At 33.8% G+C, this 18463-nt stretch overlaps 1 protein-coding gene across 1 annotated transcript in view; it reads right to left on the bottom strand.

Annotated features, from left to right (window-relative positions):
- The window catches only part of LOC129269425 (uncharacterized), a 64790-nt gene extending 48986 nt beyond the window's left edge, over positions 1-15804 (bottom strand). The window contains exons 1-11 of the mRNA XM_054906922.2: positions 15549-15804; positions 14470-14500; positions 13624-13771; positions 12751-13082; positions 12155-12280; positions 10935-11068; positions 9177-9420; positions 8631-8754; positions 3729-3916; positions 925-1060; positions 30-262 (exon numbers count right to left, since the gene is read on the bottom strand). Of these exons, the coding sequence (XP_054762897.2) occupies positions 30-262; positions 925-1060; positions 3729-3916; positions 8631-8754; positions 9177-9420; positions 10935-11068; positions 12155-12280; positions 12751-13082; positions 13624-13771; positions 14470-14500; positions 15549-15605 (1753 nt within the window). The 5' untranslated portion in view covers positions 15606-15804. The remainder of the gene's footprint in view (positions 1-29; positions 263-924; positions 1061-3728; positions 3917-8630; positions 8755-9176; positions 9421-10934; positions 11069-12154; positions 12281-12750; positions 13083-13623; positions 13772-14469; positions 14501-15548) is intronic.
- Positions 15805-18463: the final 2659 nt, after the last annotated feature.

Below are 18463 nucleotides of genomic sequence, written 5' to 3'. Positions count from 1 at the left end.
TTGTCTGGATAAATAAAAAGAAGACAGACCTTGGATATCAAAGGTTACGACCCGATCATCTCCAAAATCAACCTGAGCTGTCATATTGGTTCCCTGGAAAACCCAGAACTTGCATCCAAACACGGTGTTATATTCCACAGCTGGGGGACAGTCTACAATCACTGATGTAAGATTCGTTTCCATGGTAACAATGATCTTTTGAGACTCTTGATTCAGCCAAAGATCGGTGGCTGTTCCGGTCAGGAGATATGAACGGGGCTCACTGAAAGAAAAGTCATAACAATCATGATCAGTAAGTTGGAGTAATATTGCAATAATGCTGACTATGGACTATTTGCAGTCAGTTTCTGTCTTTTGCTATAGTCATACTCATTTTTTAAAATAATAATGGTTATTATTACCATCGTATAATCCCAAATATTACGATGCTGGATGTAGATTATTTGATTATTATTCTCTACATTGATTTAAATATTTTATTCTGAATATAATTAAGCCTCGTGAGGAAATAATAAATTAATGAAATATCAATGGAATGAACAAATTTGACCAACCAATCATTACAATACTCTATTGGTAAAACCAACTCTGTAAACAAAAACAAAAATGCAGTTTCTTAAATTCCTTCTCATTTCCCTCCCCCTTGCCCATTTTACCCCTACCATTCACAATTCAACTTTGTGCCTATGTTTTTTGTTAGTTTTAACCATATTCGATATATTTATTTTATATTTTGGATAAGAGCAATTTGTATTTAAATCATTTCAAAATATCTGGATAATAAATAAACAATCAAACCAACCATTCATTCATCTTCTACCATCATACCATCTACCCCCACCCCATATATCTTTTCTCAGTTTTCCTAAAATGCTCTGTCCTTGTATGTACAAAGATGTTAACCATTTTGGAATAGCTTCATACCTGTAACTATGTGAGTATATTCCGCTGTCAAGCCCAGTGTCAGAGAATCCATCACCATAATCAAAACTATACGTCACACCAGTTCCACGGGTTATATTACCAAATAGGTCTACAGATTCGTAAGTTACTTGAAGATCTATATCGATAAGAAAACAACCATGTATGTAGTAATTATAACAAAAATATTAATGATTATTATTTGAAAATCAAACAAAATTTTCATTTACACAGTACAGTCATTTTAGCAAGCAATTTATTGACTTATTTATTTTCGCTTTTTATTTCTTTAATGTCATTAACAATATTGATCTAAACGCTACCCGTTTATAAAATGCGGTTGATGTTCAATATGCCAACAATTCTTTTTTTAAATTAACACATTTTCTATTTCAATATGTCGCTAAAACCTATATTTCTCGGGGGTGTAGTCAGAGAACGCTTCTTCCATCAGGGTCGATGGATTTGCCCCTTTATACTGTATATTACCTTTACTGTTCTTATTATGTGAAGATCAACACTGGAGAAATCTAGCTCGATTATAAGTCTATACAGTGAAATCTGTCTTTATTGGCCTCTCAAGGGAAGCAACAAAAAAAAGTGGCCTGTATAGACAGGTTCTTATAAACACACAATCTGCTTCCATGGGAATAAGTGTTAGTGGTCACTGTAGACAAGTGGTTGCTACAAATAGGTGGCCGCTAACACAGGTTTTACCGTAATTCGAAAATGTATGAGCATTTACATTGTTGTTTTAATACAGTGATGATTCCAACGATTGTATGAGTGTATTTCCTTTTTATTCCCATATCGTTTATAACATTCTGGTATCCCCATGATGGTATATAGATCGACCCACGGCAAGCAGTTTGTGTCGAAGTATCGATTTTGCAGGCAGTGGTAAAGCAAGAACATGTTGTCCACTTTGGGGATAAAGAGAATAGTCAAAATCGATATCTTAAGAAGGCCCTCTCTCTCTCCTTTCTCTGCCAAACCCGGCACAAACTTTTTCTTCTCTGGGTAACATACGTCCCCGTCGTCTGTATTGTCGTACTGGTGAAGGGAACTAGGAAAAGAGTTTGTAGGGATTTGTGATATATATTTACCGAAAAAAAATCGATGCATTTGTGAGTATTGAATGAAGATCAAAAGTAATTGAGTGCTTTGAATTCTATAGGTCGGAATTGGGAATAGTTATATAACACGGGTCCAGGAGATAAATGATGAGTTGATTAATGGTTTGGATAAACAGCCAAAATATAGCATATCGGGGGGGGGGTGAGGGCAAAGTGCCCTCTCCTGATAGAATTTGTATGATTCTCTCTTGGTTGTCAGAATTTTTCGACGGGAAAGTACTTATTTAAATTGTGATTACCTTTGATAGACCTATTCCAATTTTTCAGTTGTCAGAAAACCTTTTCACATCCTTATACAAGGTTTTTCAGGTATATACATCAATTATTATCACACAAAAAGAGTAAATAATAAAATATTAACTGAATTTATTTCATACTTCGGAGTTACGAATAATGCATTAACAATGTCAAAAAGAGCTCTCAATTTTAAAGGTTTTTTGTGTCGAATTTCACCAAAAACTATTGTTATGTATATATGTTCTCAAAGCAAACCTGGTAGTTTTAAAATGTCAACATTTTAAAAGTAGCTCCATATAATTACAGTTAAATAATTCTTATGGAATATCCAAAGTTATCTTCCACAATACAATATTCATTTATATATCACCCCATGTTATTTTATCAAATAGTAGAAAATGTTAGTGCAGAATTTTTTCAAGATTTATCTTAGAATGGAGACGGACAAACTATGGGAGCTCATTATACAATCGAGATGCCGTCACCAATTTTTAAGTGTGATGATCAAAGATGAGTTACAACATATATTCGTATGTGATAAATGCACCGTTCAGTACTTAAAAATTATGGAAATTAATTGTTAATTATTTCAAGGCGATGTTAACATCAATCATTACATGTCTGGTAAAAGTAAAATGCAATAACAAATAGTTATTTGATACGATATAGGATGTGCACAGTGGTCAGTTAAAATGAGAATTTTCTCCGTCAAAGCGGGATACATTTTATATCTCAACTTGTCATGATTGTTGGAAAATTATAAGATAGAGCCATATTTGGACCGTATCATTTCCGCAGGGATATTATAAATAAAACTGTTTGTCCGCGACACTAAAAAAGCAATGTTAAAAATAAATTTAATGGACATTATTTTGGAAGCAGAATTACGGAAATAGCGTTAAATCAACAAAAGTTTTACAAGTTCAAGTTTGATTGTATTTTTAAAAGAGAACTAGAAGCCACGCATCTATATAGATTTTTATCACACCGTCCCGTCTCTTTGATTGACATAAATAGTCATATATCATATGAATAAGTAACTATAACAACCGGATTAATGTGATAAACAAATCCATATTCAAAATTCCATTATTAACTCAAAGCATTAAGTATAAAATGACAGAAAGAAAACTCTGAATAGAGTCAATGTTGTTGAAGTTCACTCAAATAGTCGACGTGAGGACGATCTGAACGAATTCCAACAACATGGGTTTAGTCGGAATTTTCTTACTGTCAGTTTGGTAAAATCCTTTTTATTTCGTCAATTAATATCAACATCATCCAATATTTTTTTTAATGTCCGTTCTTGACAAACTAATCACACTAAGACTGCTACGGCACCTTATAATGCATGGAACATCTGGGTTATATAAAGACACAATATACAAATATAAAATACAATTCGAAAGACAAGTGAATACTGGCGGAACTTACCAAGAGAATCAAGGGTGTATCCTTTGACGACCTTTGGAGTGGTGAAGATCTGATTATAGAGAAATCCACCGCAGGTGAAGTATGAGTTACCCGCACAGGAATTATCGCATAGGGTGGAGTTACCAAACCCATAGTCACCGTAGGAATTACTGCAGAAACACAGGTTGCCTTGTTGGACACCAGCATACCTGGATGGGGAAAAAGGGGAATTGATTAGGCCCTATATGAACCTTTCAACCATTACGTAGATGATGACTCATTTTTATTATGTATACTCACCTTCTTTCATCTAGATAGATGTATCGATGAGGATAGATACCACTCCTTGTCTGTTAACCCTTTTAATCTAAATATCAAATATACTGATTTCAACAATTCTCCGGTAATTATGGATTCACTCTCCAGCGATGACAATGTAACTAGTGAATCGTGCAATTATTTATTTTCTGATGATTTCGCACAAATATACAAGGCTACTCCAGATAATTTTTCCATATTACATATAAACTCAAGAAGTCTCATTCGGAATTACGATGATTTGCAACTACTCCTTCGTTCATTGAATTACAATTTCACTGTTATCGGAATTTCCGAAACATGGTTTCGAAAAAACATATCAGTTCATTTGTTTAATATTGATGGATATTCACTTATTCACGTTGACAGACTTAACAAAAAAGGCGGTGGAGTAGCCTTGTATATAAGAGATGATGTCGATTACCATCTATGCTCTAATTTATCCCTCAGTAGAGACCATTGTGATACTATTTTTATTGAAATACAGTTAAAAGATAGATGTAAACCAATATTGGTTGGTTGTATCTATAGGGTACCAAATACAGATATTAACGCATTTAATGCAACACTTACGAATTTGTTATTAGATATAAATTCCTCTAATATTGATTTATACATAGTTGGAGATTTTAATATAAATTTACTCAATCACGATATTGATCGCAAAACAAATGAGTTTTTAGATATAATGTTTACCCATGGATTATTTCCTTGTATAAACAAGCCAACTCGAGTAACAAGGCATTCTGCTACCCTGATAGATAATGTATTCACCAATTGTATCCACAAGAACAATACTTGTGGTATTATTTATTCGGATCTCTCGGACCATTTTCCTATATTTTGCCTGAGTAATAATATATCCCTGCCTCTCCATACAATCAGTAGCAAAGTCCGGAAATTTACAAGAGAAAATATTTCAAGATTTAAACAAAAGTTAAGTACAACTAATTGGAATGCTATTTATAGCAATGAAGATATTAACATGTCATATAACTTATTTATTCATAAGTTCAGCTCCCTGTACGGTGACTCTTTCCCCCTTGTAAAACCTAAACAGAAAAGAAACAACAAACCCTGGATTACACATGGCATTTTGAAATCCATTAATAAAAAACAAAGATTATACTATCGGTATACAAAAAATGGTGACGCTCGGACTCGATTAAAATATGTTGAATATAAGAATTTATTAACATGTGTTATTCGACGAAGCAAAAGGATTTACTACGAAAATTTATTCAGTAAAGTGAGGGGTGATATGAAAAAAACCTGGTCGAGGATAAACAATATATTAGGTAAAAGAAAAAACAAATTACCATCTTTTATGTATTTCAATCAGGAAAAGATCTCGAAGAAGTCAACTATTGCTGAAGTATTCAATAGTTATTTTATCAATATTGGAAAGGTAACTCAAGAAAAAATCCAAACTTCTTCATCGCATTTTTGTGATTATTTATGTAACCATGTACCCAAATCACTATTTTTTAATCCAACGTCGAATACCGAAATACTTAATGTTCTTTCTTCCATGAAATCGTCAGTTGCTCCGGGCTCTGATTCAATAGCAGCTCGTGTTGTTAAGGAATGCATTCACACTATTATCAATCCTCTTTGTCATATCTTCAATGAATCACTTTCTCATGGTATTGTTCCCGACAAACTAAAAACAGCTGAGGTAATTCCAATTTACAAAAAGGGTGACAAACATGACATTGCTAACTACAGACCAATTGCATTATTGCCCTTTTTCTCCAAACTGTTGGAAAAAATTGTTCACAGTAGACTTTACAAATTTCTTTCCATTAATAATATTTTAATACCCCAGCAGTTTGGATTCCGGAAGAACTTCTCAACCGATCTCGGTGTATTGAATCTATTTAATGTGATATCTGATAAAATAGACATGGGAAATTTCTGCCTCAGTGTTTTTATGGACCTATCTAAGGCCTTTGACACCATTGATCACAACATTTTGCTAAAAAAACTAGAATTTTATGGAATCAGAGGGGTCCCACTCCAATGGTTTTATAGTTACTTATCACACAGAAATCAATATGTGGTGATCGATGGTGTCAGATCCCATTTTAGTAATGTATCATGTGGAATTCCACAAGGATCTGTATTAGGCCCACTTCTTTTTCTTGTTTACATAAATGACATTACTAATTGTTCATCAAGTCTTAACTTTTCTCTATTTGCTGACGATACCACTGTTTCAATATCACACAAAAATATACATCATCTTATATCGTTAGCAAATATTGAATTGGATAAATTAAACAAATGGTTTGCTTGCAACAAATTATTTCTTAATCTTGAGAAGACCAAATATATGATTATTCGAAGAAAAGGAAAGAATGTCCCATTTAATCTTCCTGATGTTCATATTGGTGGTAATCTCATCACACGGGTTGATAATATACAATTCCTTGGTGTGACTTTAAACGAACATCTCTCTTGGAAATCTCATATTATTTCTATTAGTACAAAGATGTCAAGATCCATTGGTGTTCTGTCCAAGTTACGACATTATGTTCCTAAATCAATTTTGATTACTTTATATAATAGCATCATACTACCCCATTTGAATTATTGCAATGTTGTCTGGGGCTACACCTTCAAATCACACTTAGATAAACTACGTATTTTACAAAAAAAAATAGTTCGCATTATTTCAAACGCTCCCTATCGCACTCATACAAAGCCTCTGTTTTCTCAACTGAACATAATGCCAGTACAGGACTTGATATCATTTAATTCCCTCGTATTCATGTATAAATTTTATGCTAAAATCTTGCCTCCTCTTTTCAATTACATTTTTGTCCCAAATTCTACAATACACTCTCATTTTACTCGCCAAAGCAACCAAATTCATCTACCCTTAGTTCGATCAACTATATCTTTAAATTCCTTTAAAATCTGTTTTCCTAAGTTATGGAATAACCTCCCCTCTGACATAAAATCCAGTTCAACTCTTTCTAGGTTCAAGAGACTTATCAGAAAACATTATCAGTTATCATGTGCTTAAAAAACTTTCTGCCAATTATTTAATTATTTGTTATTTTCTCATTGAAAGTCCCCCCCCCCCCTCTTTTTTTTTTTTTTTTTTTTTTTTTTTTTTTTTTTTTTTTTTTTTTTTTGGCTGTTGCATCGATGTACTTAGTGTAATTATTATTATTTGTTGTATGTATTTTTAGTGTATATTTTAACTCGGTGGCCCCTTTTTATAAGCTCTGCTTTCTTCGGGGTCACCAAACCATCATTCTATTAAGTTTAGTATTTGTATATTATCTATATTGGTATGTATTTATGAAATTGTTTGTACATGATGATGGTTGAATAAATGAATTGAATTGAATTGATGGTGATTTAAATGTATTATTTTGTGTGAAGAAGGACATCAAATAAGTATTTAAAAAAACAGCAATAACAAAATTAAGGCGATTATCCACAACCATTTTGGAAAAAAAAGTTTATATGGATCTACTTCTTTGAACGTTGCTCTTCGTATTTCTGATTATATTTGCCTTGATCTCCCATTTGGCTTCCAATATTATATTTGATTTGGGAGACAGTAAATTTTGCGTTTACAAACATCACAAGCGCCTTGCAAAATGCTCATGTAAGCTGTCAAATGCATGATAACTTTCCAAACTACCGAGTAAAAAATGGACACCTCACAAATCCCCATTTCAAGGAAAAGGTATGTCATGAACGCATAATGGTTGGGAAGAGTATAATCTCCCAAATAATTTAATACCATATTTATGTGATCACGCTTGGACAATCAGTAGGTATTCTTTGCAGTGATGTAAATTTTGACTTGCGCTAAAGTAAGGCATGACTGCAATGAATGAATCCAGATGCCAATGATGTCATGAAAGATAAGGAAGATGAAGATCCATATTTTATTGTTCGAAATAGACATGAAATGAAATACTCCGAAAATTTGCTTTGCCCAATTGATCATGGGCCCGGCAGCCGCTGTGCAGCGCCAGATCAACGAGGCTCTATCCCTTTAATCGTTGAACGCCAAACAGGGTAGCACGCAGCAACTCCCATCTTTTAACGTCATAATGTCATAATCCTACATGAGTTAGAAAACATATCTGCTAATCCCTTTGCAATTAAACTAACTTGAGAATAGCTACTAAAAAGTGTTTATTAAACAATTTCATCTAAATTATTGAAAAGGTGTTTTGAAATGGATTTTAATGCAACCGTTGTAGGATTATGGCATCATATACATCTGGATTCATTCATTGCAGTCATGCCTTACTTTGGCGCAAATCAAAATTGATATCATTGCAAAGAATATCTCCTGATCATCCAGGCGTTATGACATACCACATGAATATGGTATCAAATTATTTGGGAGAAGATACTCTTTTAGGCCATATATAACAATTATGTGTTCATGACATTATTTTTCCTTGAATTTGGGGATTGGTGAGGTGTCAATGTTGTTTTTTTTTACTCACACAGTAGATGTGTGTGCCTTTCAGTAATTTTGTTGTCCTTATTAGTTGTATAGTTCTGAAATAAGTATAGTTTGATGACTAAAGCACTCAAAGAGATTTTAAAAATTAAATGTTGACTTACGGATATGCTAAATGACCACAGGACGAGATACATTTAATCCTGGTCATCTCGGTAAGAGAGAAATGACCGGCAGATACTCCCATCTCACGCTGTGCTACGTTGTCAGGGTAACATCCCTTGTAGCCTGAGAAATGAAAGAAGACAAATAATTATTCATCATCACCACCACATCACCATTATCCTTATCATCATCATTATCAAATTCCAAGATGTTGTATAAACTTTACTTGAGAGTTCCATCATCATCGTTATCAATCATCTCAATAACAAAAAACGGCACCATCCTCATCATCACCACCACCACCATCCTCATCACACCATCACCATCATCATCATCATGCATCATCATCATCATCATTATTATCATCATCATCATCATCATCACCACTATCATCATCGTCGTCGTCATCATCATCATCATCATCGTCGTCGTTGTCGTCGTTATCATCATCATCACCATCATCCATCAATCATCATTATAATCACCACCATCACCGCCATCACCATCATTATCATATGTATTTTATAAGCTTCAATAACAATTACCAAACGGTGAAAGCACAGCTTGAAGTGAATACGCCCTATTCAAGTCACTGCTGACCGTGAAGGTATCTCCAACGACATAGCTGTTGTAAGCATTATCATCATGCCCTGAATATTTCATATTGATTATCTCCGTCCCGCTACTGGTCCATCGAATCCTTGCTCCGGCGCTGTTCCATCTCCATCCTAACATATCACCAGGGTTAAAGGTCAACCACTCGGATTCATCTTCAATCAGATGCGTTACCTATAAAAGTATATGACAGGAAATACTATTTGGCTCGAGAATAAAGGATAATGCATGATAACTTTTATCTTCATCATGTACCAGCAGGGTGCTCCCTTAACCCTTAAAGGAATGGGGGGGGGGGGGGCGCTTCGCGCGATATTTCCGAAACACAAAAGGATAGCGCCGCAAGAATTTATGACTTTTTTCTTTGAAGTCTCGCGCAACTTTTGAGACCAACTGTGCGACATACGGGTATAGCATCGCGACGCCACATGACTTTTTACGAGCCATTGGGTCAGATGCATAAAAAGTAGCAATTGCTTCAAGCACAAGCAATAGCTAGCGAAGCAAAAGATCATGCTTCAATTTATTTCATACGCACAACCCTTTATTAGTGCTCGAACCCTTTTCTTGCCTTCAGAACAATAGTGACGTCACGCTGGTGTGAACACGACTCACAAAAAGGCAGCGAGGACTTGAGCATTAAGGTGTGTCAGTGATTTCAAACTAACTTGTTTCTTGTCAATAAATTTATATATTTGGCATTTGGTTTGCACTTATTAAGAAGAAAACATATTGCAGTCAGTTAGCGATTGCTTGAACTTACTAGCAAAAGCATTAGCTCGCTCATTTTTTTATGCATACGAAATCAAGTAAAATCCTATAGCACAAGCAATTGCTACTTTTCATGCATCTGACCCAATGTCATGCCGAAAATGGCTCATTTTATACAAAGTCTATGGGAGATGAAATTCATAAAAGGGTAATTATTTTTCGTTCTAATTGGTCTGCTTAATGAATTTGGGGTTTAATTTAGTTGTTAAATGTTCTGTAATAATTTCCATTGAAAAAAAAAGAAAAACAGAAGATAAAAAACAAGGAAATACATAAGAAATTCTAAAAACAAAGAAATACATAAGGAAAAAATTGGCTTTTGCAATTTTTCTTTGCGGCAACCTTTAAATTAGATTACAAAGATGATATCTGGTTAAAAAAAAAAAAATTGAAGTGAAGTTGGGTGTTAAATATGCAAATAATGTTTTTCACCAATAAATTTGCATAATTTATTCATAATAAATAAAAAATAATGATTCTCAGAATTTTTTAATTCCACCTAGTAGTTTTGTGGCAAAGAATGTGCGTGCCAAATTTCAGCGCTATCGCACGAACGGCAGCCGAGATCGAAAGGGGGGCATCATGCCCCCTCCCCTAGTCCTCAATACATCTCAAATAGCCCAGTCCTTTTTAGGGTTAGAGGTTATTGAAGACAATTCACTTAACCGACCTCGACAACGAAAGCTTGAAATAACGCCTGAAATTAACAAATTATTTTAAATATTCACTTTTTGGGCTTCAATCGTTCCTGTCTTCAGACGCCCGTTCTGGGACCCCCCCCCTTTTTTTTTTTTTTTTGCTTTTCCAAAGGAAAAAGAAATTGACGGGAAAACTATCCCAAGAGTGTTTACACCTTTACTTTTATGTTATAATTGAAGATTTTTTGAATGTATGTGGTTATATTAAGATAGTCTTACCTCTTCATTTATTCGATGACCAGATGGTATGTTAGTCTCACTGATGAGGGTAAACTGGGTTGAAGAACCCTCGACAGGACGGTAAATACCAGGTCTAAACCCGCCATTGGCACCCGCTGCATAATATTTCCACCCTGAACAGAAATGGCGTACAATATATATTATTTTATTGAATACGAAATGATATCCTCTTTTCTTTTTTATAAACTTAATTTTATCATGGTTAAGCCTACAGAAACCAAATAATTGTGAGTTATCTTTGATTCATCTGAAATATATAGTATTGAGATACCATGTATCATAAGACATAAACTTAAAGCATATACTTTGATTTAGAACGAAATTTGATTTAATTATTTTTTTCAAGAAGGAAGAAAAGGGGAGCAATAACATTATTCAATCATAACCAAAATGTTTTCAACTTCATTAGCTACAGTCATGGTCAATATTATATATTTTACAAGAGTTTATACCTTTCATAACAGATCGTTTTAGAAAAAGTGCAATACCATATTTCATTGATTTACTAAATTCTAAATAAATTTTTACTTTCATACCCTTGAAATCAACTCAAATTATTGCCATTGTTTTAGTCTCCATTTCAATCCAATTGATATTTGAATTTTTAGTTGTTTAATATTCATCACTTTTTAATATTGTATTTCTTTTTCCATTCTATTCTATTATATTTAATGAATTTTTATGTACACTTGCTCTTTAAAATTTATTTATTATCTATGTACATTGTAAATTGTAATTGTTTGCTTTTATCCATGACTTGTGAACGTTTTATTGTAAACATGCTAATTTCAGCCTTCTGGCTGTGTAACATGTTTTTTTTTTATACAAAATAAACCATGATTGAATTGAACATATTTATTTTCTCACGGAAAAGAGTAGACCAAGACAGTGTTACTTGTTTCTGTATTGATTAATAGCAATATTGTCGTTATTATATTCTTATCGTTATCTTCTTTCTTGATATACAAGAACGGAATATTGATTATAGGGTTACTAGTATTCTAAAGCAAATGAAATTGTGAAAATCATTGGTTCTATCAAATGAATTTAGTATAACTTATATGATCTAGTGAATATCATGGCTCTAAATGATAACTTTTATAGAGACTTTAAAATGAAACTACTGAATCGAAACACATTTCAAAGGAAGAAATTAACCCGAAATTAACCATAAAAAGCATCTCTAAAGATCTACTGACCTTTGACCTGGCCATAACACTCGAATGGTAGGCTGGTCATGACCATGACGTAATTTCCGCCATCATTGCTTGACCTTGCACCTATAGCAGGGCCATGGGTTTCAGATGCACAATCAAATGTAAAATCTGTAAGTAAACAATAAAAACAAAACAAGACAATTGTTTAACTTTAGAAAATATGGAGACACGAAATATCAAATATACGCGCATAATGGTGAATACAAAGAGAATCACGTGATCATCTAAGCAGCAAATATATATGTATATGTTTTAAATCATCAAGAAATGTCCAATAATGTAAAAATCATAATCGATAAAAACGGATTGTATATCTATTATCTACCGTCAAAAATAGATATTAACTCAATATTCATTTTGTTGTGTTTTGTTTAGGACACAAGTTGTACAGGCAGTACGACCCCCCCCCCCATCCTGGATTGCACGGCGCCTATATACCATCAGTGTATTAAATATGTCTAACCTTGTAATGCCGTTCTCTTTGCTTGGGGGGGGTGAGGTCACAAAAATTATGTAGAATCTACCCACTTATGCCCCTTATCTATTAAAACCTGGATCCGACCCCGCTCAAAACATACCTTCATCGTCAAACACGGCTTTGATAGAATAGGCCTTGGTATCGGTAGAACTGACGGTATACACATGACCAGGGTTGTGGGCGGTGCCGTAGTCACTGATCCCGGCGTACCGGTAGGACACGGCATCGAACCCCTTGTCGTAGTTGAGCGCGGGACTCGAAAAACGGAACCCGATCTTGTCTCCCGGTTGAAAGTGGATCTTATCTGCTGCGTCGACATCGTAGATGGTGTATCCGCCGGTCGTTCCCGGGATCGTATTTTCGCCGACGAGTTTCCAATAGTTTCCGGACTGCCATCGCCACACGCCAGGTTTAAAAGGCTGGTTGGTCGTACTGGAAGATGTGATAAAGTTTAACTTACAAAACCAATGCATCATGCATTCAAAGGCAATGAATAATATGTTATCTGTTGATTGTCTCATTCCGATCGACTTGTTGTTTTGGAAACTTTATAATCACACACTTTATCAACTTTGAAGAACTGAATAATTTTAATGTTTTCATATTGAAATGGTAAGGTTTGATATATTCGGGGATTCAAATTAATCGTGTATAAAATTGCAGGAGCGTAGGCTTGTAAGATGCGAGTATACAATATATAGCGAGGGAATAATCGAAAGAGATGAAGCAGGAGACGTTGTCTCTGGGACTTGTCAAAACATAAAAACATACAAGTTTCTTATTCGTATGCGAATAAATATCATCATGGGCATGTATAATTCACAATATCCATGTATCCTAATACCACCCTATCCGTATAAAGAGATTCACTTTATTAATTTTTTGTTAGTTGTAGATTTTGTTTTGTTACTATTTACCCGAAAGCTTTTAAAAAGCTATACAGTAGAACTTTTCAACAAATTATATCCGTTACCTGTAGTAGATCCAACGCCCAATCCTTCCATAGCATTCAGTGACGGCGTCGTCGATTAAGACAATTCGGTTAGATGAGTCTGTCATCACACGGTCTTTGATCGACGAAACTATTATCTCACTCTGTGAACAGTAGTCGTCTTCTGAGGCTACATGGATAACAATAATAGGGATGATGATGACGATGATGATGATGATGATAATTATGATGGTGATGATGATGATGGCGGTGATGATGTTAATGATGATAATGATGACGACGATGATGATGGTATGATGACGATGATTATGAAGATGATGATGATGATGATAATGATGATGATGATGATGATGATGGTGATGATGATGATAATGATAATGATGATGACGATAATGATGATGATGATGATGATAATGATGATGATGATGATGATGATAATAATAATGATAATGATGATGATGATGATGATGATGATATTGATGATGATGATAATAATAATGATAATGATGATGATGATGATGGTAATGATGATGATTTTGGCTTGACAACACAGAATGTATGCAATTCCATTACATTGTGAAGCATGAAAGAGCCACCCCACGTTATATACATATTGCTTACAGATACGATTCGTCAATATGAAACATTAAAGAAAAACAATTAGCGAAATAAATACCATATGATCCAAAGTGTGTTAAACTTCTATTTTGAGGATTGCAAATGTTTTCTATAAGCGCATCAAATCTGTTTGTTATGAGTGATCTGTATCATGAGGTCAAGGCGTTCATTTTTACAAGCATAATGCAGACATAAAGGATGAATTACAAGCAAGTATATCCAAATGAAAAATTAATTACATATTCATACCTGTTTGTCCAATGATGAAAGCCAGAAGTATCTGTAAAATAAGAATAATATTGAACAAAATAATCAATTTATTTACATTAATAAATGCACCTGAGAGTAAATAAAGGTGAAATATTAAGTGTTCCTTTTGATGATGTGATCCAAAAAAAAAAATCGATTGAACATGATAAAAACCAGACTATAGGAAATATGAAAAGATTCTATTCCATTTTTTATTACATTGAATTTCAGGTCAAAATTAGATTATACAGTACTAAAGTACAATTCTATCGACCAAGATGCACCGGAAAAGGAGTCCCCAATTAGAAATTAATTTATTCAATGCGAATAACCAAAGAGAAGTTTTGCCAAGAGTGAATTTTTTTAAAATCGATGTTATGAACATTCGGGCAAATATTTAATCATGAAAATGTACTATGGATTTATGCAAGGTTTGTTTTTTAATGGACCCCATTCCAACAGCGTATGGGGCATATGGTTTCATAATCTGATGATTTATAATATGAACAATCGCTATATTCTTATTCAAATTTCAACAGTTTCCATAAATTATTGTATCGTATCATATTAATTTAATTAACTCAGTTCAATGTTATATCTATCATTTGTATTTCCTTCTAAATAGAACGATTTTTTTCTTATAGTGTTTAGAAAAGTATATGTGACTCATAGTGCTAAGGAAGCTCGAAATTTGATGATACATAACAAATACAGCATATAAGTATATATGTAAAACAATTTTGATGTCAATAGATAATAAAAATGCAATATAATTTCATTCAAACAAAAATAAATACTTGACACAAAAAAACATCGAAATATAGTCAAGTCGGATTAAGTTTTCATATTTTTGGAAACGACTTGTGTGAAAAGTTACTCCGCGTGTTATACTTCTCCCTGTAAATTTCATTGTTAAATTTGCCTATAGGTCTGTGATAATATGAACAAAATTGAAATTATGAATTGAGTCTCGAACATCGTATTTTGCACCAAACGTGCCATATTTATATAAATATATAAATTGAAGTCAATGTGTGTATGATATAATGAAGAAAAACTAAATCAAGATGGCGTCTTACCAAAGTGATGGAGACAGCTCCATTTAAGAGTCCGAACTTTGAAGATAAATAACTCATGATGCACTCACTGACCTCCCACAATCAGATATTAAATCACTCGTAATTTCCAGATAATCATCCAAGGATTGCGCTCATATTTTTTCAGAAATATTACTGATTTCTTTATTTTCGGGAGGACAGATATTTGCGATCGTCAACTCCACGAAAATCCTTTTTCGTTTTCTAAACTGTCTCTATCTTTCATAAAGACGTCACTGTTTTATTACAAATGTATTTTTGACAAGGATGGGCTTGTGCAATATTGATGGGACACAAAACTAGACCACAATACATTTCTTCAATTGTCATTATCGATTAATGGACTGGTCCACCAGAGAAAAACACCCCTTGAAAGATTTAAGGGATTTAAAAAAATTATGATATATCTTGTTTTTATTGTCCATAACATGTTTAATGTATCACCATCCTGATTACTTTACATAAAATGTAAATATGTATACGTTTTGTCTATTCATTTTATTACGGACTTTACATTTCTGGTTAATTTCATTTCAGTTTCAGGGGGAGGATATTGCAAAACACAACAGCCACTTGGCAAGTGTGTCTCAGCCTACCTCCAAAGTAACTTTTCAATCAATATACTCTTTTAGAATTCGTAAATCGATTAATCTCAAGAGATTTCTATGCGCGATGCAATATATTTCATTCTTTAATAGTTTAATCATTCTTATATTACAGAGGCTGTTCGAACGACAGAAAAATGATTTACAACATTTTATCATTATACTTTAGTTCAGAATATATATTTGATTTGAAGAACTGTCTGAAATTTTCTCAGACTCGATAATGTTGAAGGAATTTTTGGTTGAATATAACGGGAGAATTACTGTTTGAGGTCGATCAATACTAAATACACGTCCGACCCAGCGATCGATGGCAAATAGAGAATGAAAGACTTGCTGACCAAAATAAGATTGGAAGGAGAGTAATAAGAAGGTAAAGGAAAGGAAATGAAGAAGGTAGAAGATGAAGAGGAGCGGTCTCATTGGACAGTTAAAGCACTTCTTCGTCTTTCAGAGAACACCCAAAAAAAATTTTAATGGTTTGTTTTAAATCATCATTGGATTTGCAAGAAAATTCTTGAGGATTGATACAAAGCTTAATTCGTTTTCTATCTGAGAGGTAGAATAGAAATGAGAAAATCTGGAAAGAGAACATGGATCGTCGTCGGAGAAGAAGAAAAAGAAAAAGAAGGAGGAGGAGGAGGAAAACGAAAAAGAGGAAGAATATAAGAAAATAATAACAAGGAGAAGGAGAAAAGAGGAAGAAGAAGAAGGAATTTAATAAGAAGAAGAAGCAGAAGAAAAGGAAGAAGAAAAGGGGAAAAGAATAAGGAGGAGTAGAAGAAGAAGATGAAAACAAGGAAAAGAAAATAAAGAAGATGAAAAGGATGAGAGGGAAAACAAGATAAAAAGGGAAAATAAAAAGAAGAAGAGGAGGAGGAATATGTACGGACTTGCTGAAAAACAGCCTTGCGGCTGATAGCAGGTTTTTTATCCCGTATTTAAATAAATAAAACATAAATAAATAACACATAAAACAAGCAAGAGAGAGATGGGGAGAATTCGAAAAATGAAATACATTGTATATATTGCGATGCCAATTTATGAAATAATTGTTGCCATAATCAAAATGAAAAAGCTTTACCACACCACGAAAAATGGAGTTACTTTCCTAATGAATGTATATATTTATCATATCTATTTTAAATTTGAAAATAGTCATTGAACACGCCCTTACTTGCATACACACATTCTTCCTCAAACCACGGGTGTAGATCCAACTTGTCGGAGAGGGAGGATGACATGTACAATCGACCCCCCCCCTTCCCACTTTTCAAGAGAAAAACGATATTTTCTTATCATCAAATGATAAATACTACTGTTAAAATGCGTGGATTCATCTTCATGTTCCCGCGCTCAATCTAATCTTACAAGATTTTGGCCATGCCAAATCCCAACGTTTACCTTATTGCCAAGGTTGTATCCGCTGCATCACTGAGAGTTATAATACGTCAATTTATTTATTATTCATTTATTTATTTCACATATTTAAAAATCTCATGATACCAATCTTATGAGATAACTTTGATTTAAGAAACAAACAATCAATACATCCTTTGAATACTCTGCCGTGAATGTTGTAAGGGGGGTCATATTTAAGCATCTTTGTGGAAGCGGGGGATAATATTATTGCATAAAAAATATAGGCATACCCTGTACTTCAGTTTAAGTGTACGATGAGTTACATATGACATTGACCACAATCAGTGACTGGTGCATTGCCCAAATCAATGAAACACAGAGGCCATGGAGGCAATTGAGTTGGGACAGCAATATTTCCCACACTTGTCTTTATAATTTCATCCGTTCATAGGAGACTTTAAATCACATAAATTCCAGAACAATCGAATGAATACCCCAAATATGAATTTTGCTCAAAATTTTGAATGCTGCATCATCCCCCAATATAATCTTTAAGATTATTCAAAATCTTTCCTTTTTGCAATAGTTTCCTGTTAATGTGCATCATTGTGCTATTTCCACGTTGAGTTATTCTTCATCATATGTCTTAATCAATGCATCATCGTAATGGGTGACACATTTTCTTTATGTTGAGGTAAGTTTCAACAGATTTGGATGAAGATTTGAATTATCAGTGGCGTACCTACCCATGTACATGTCATAGGCCTACATCAAAGACCTTATGGGGCAAGCACCCCAAGCCCCCATCTGTACGCCACTGCGACTAATAGTGCTTTATGAATCGATTATAGGCAATCACAGGTCACAATTTTAAAGGGATGGTCCAGGCTGGAAATATTCATATCTCAATAAATAGAGTAAAATTCTGAA

This window comes from Lytechinus pictus, chromosome 10 (assembly GCF_037042905.1).
Source record: "Lytechinus pictus isolate F3 Inbred chromosome 10, Lp3.0, whole genome shotgun sequence".
NCBI lineage: Eukaryota > Metazoa > Echinodermata > Echinoidea > Temnopleuroida > Toxopneustidae > Lytechinus > Lytechinus pictus.
The sequence above is the reverse complement of the archived record's forward strand: the minus strand, read 5'-3'. Positions and strand labels throughout refer to the sequence as shown.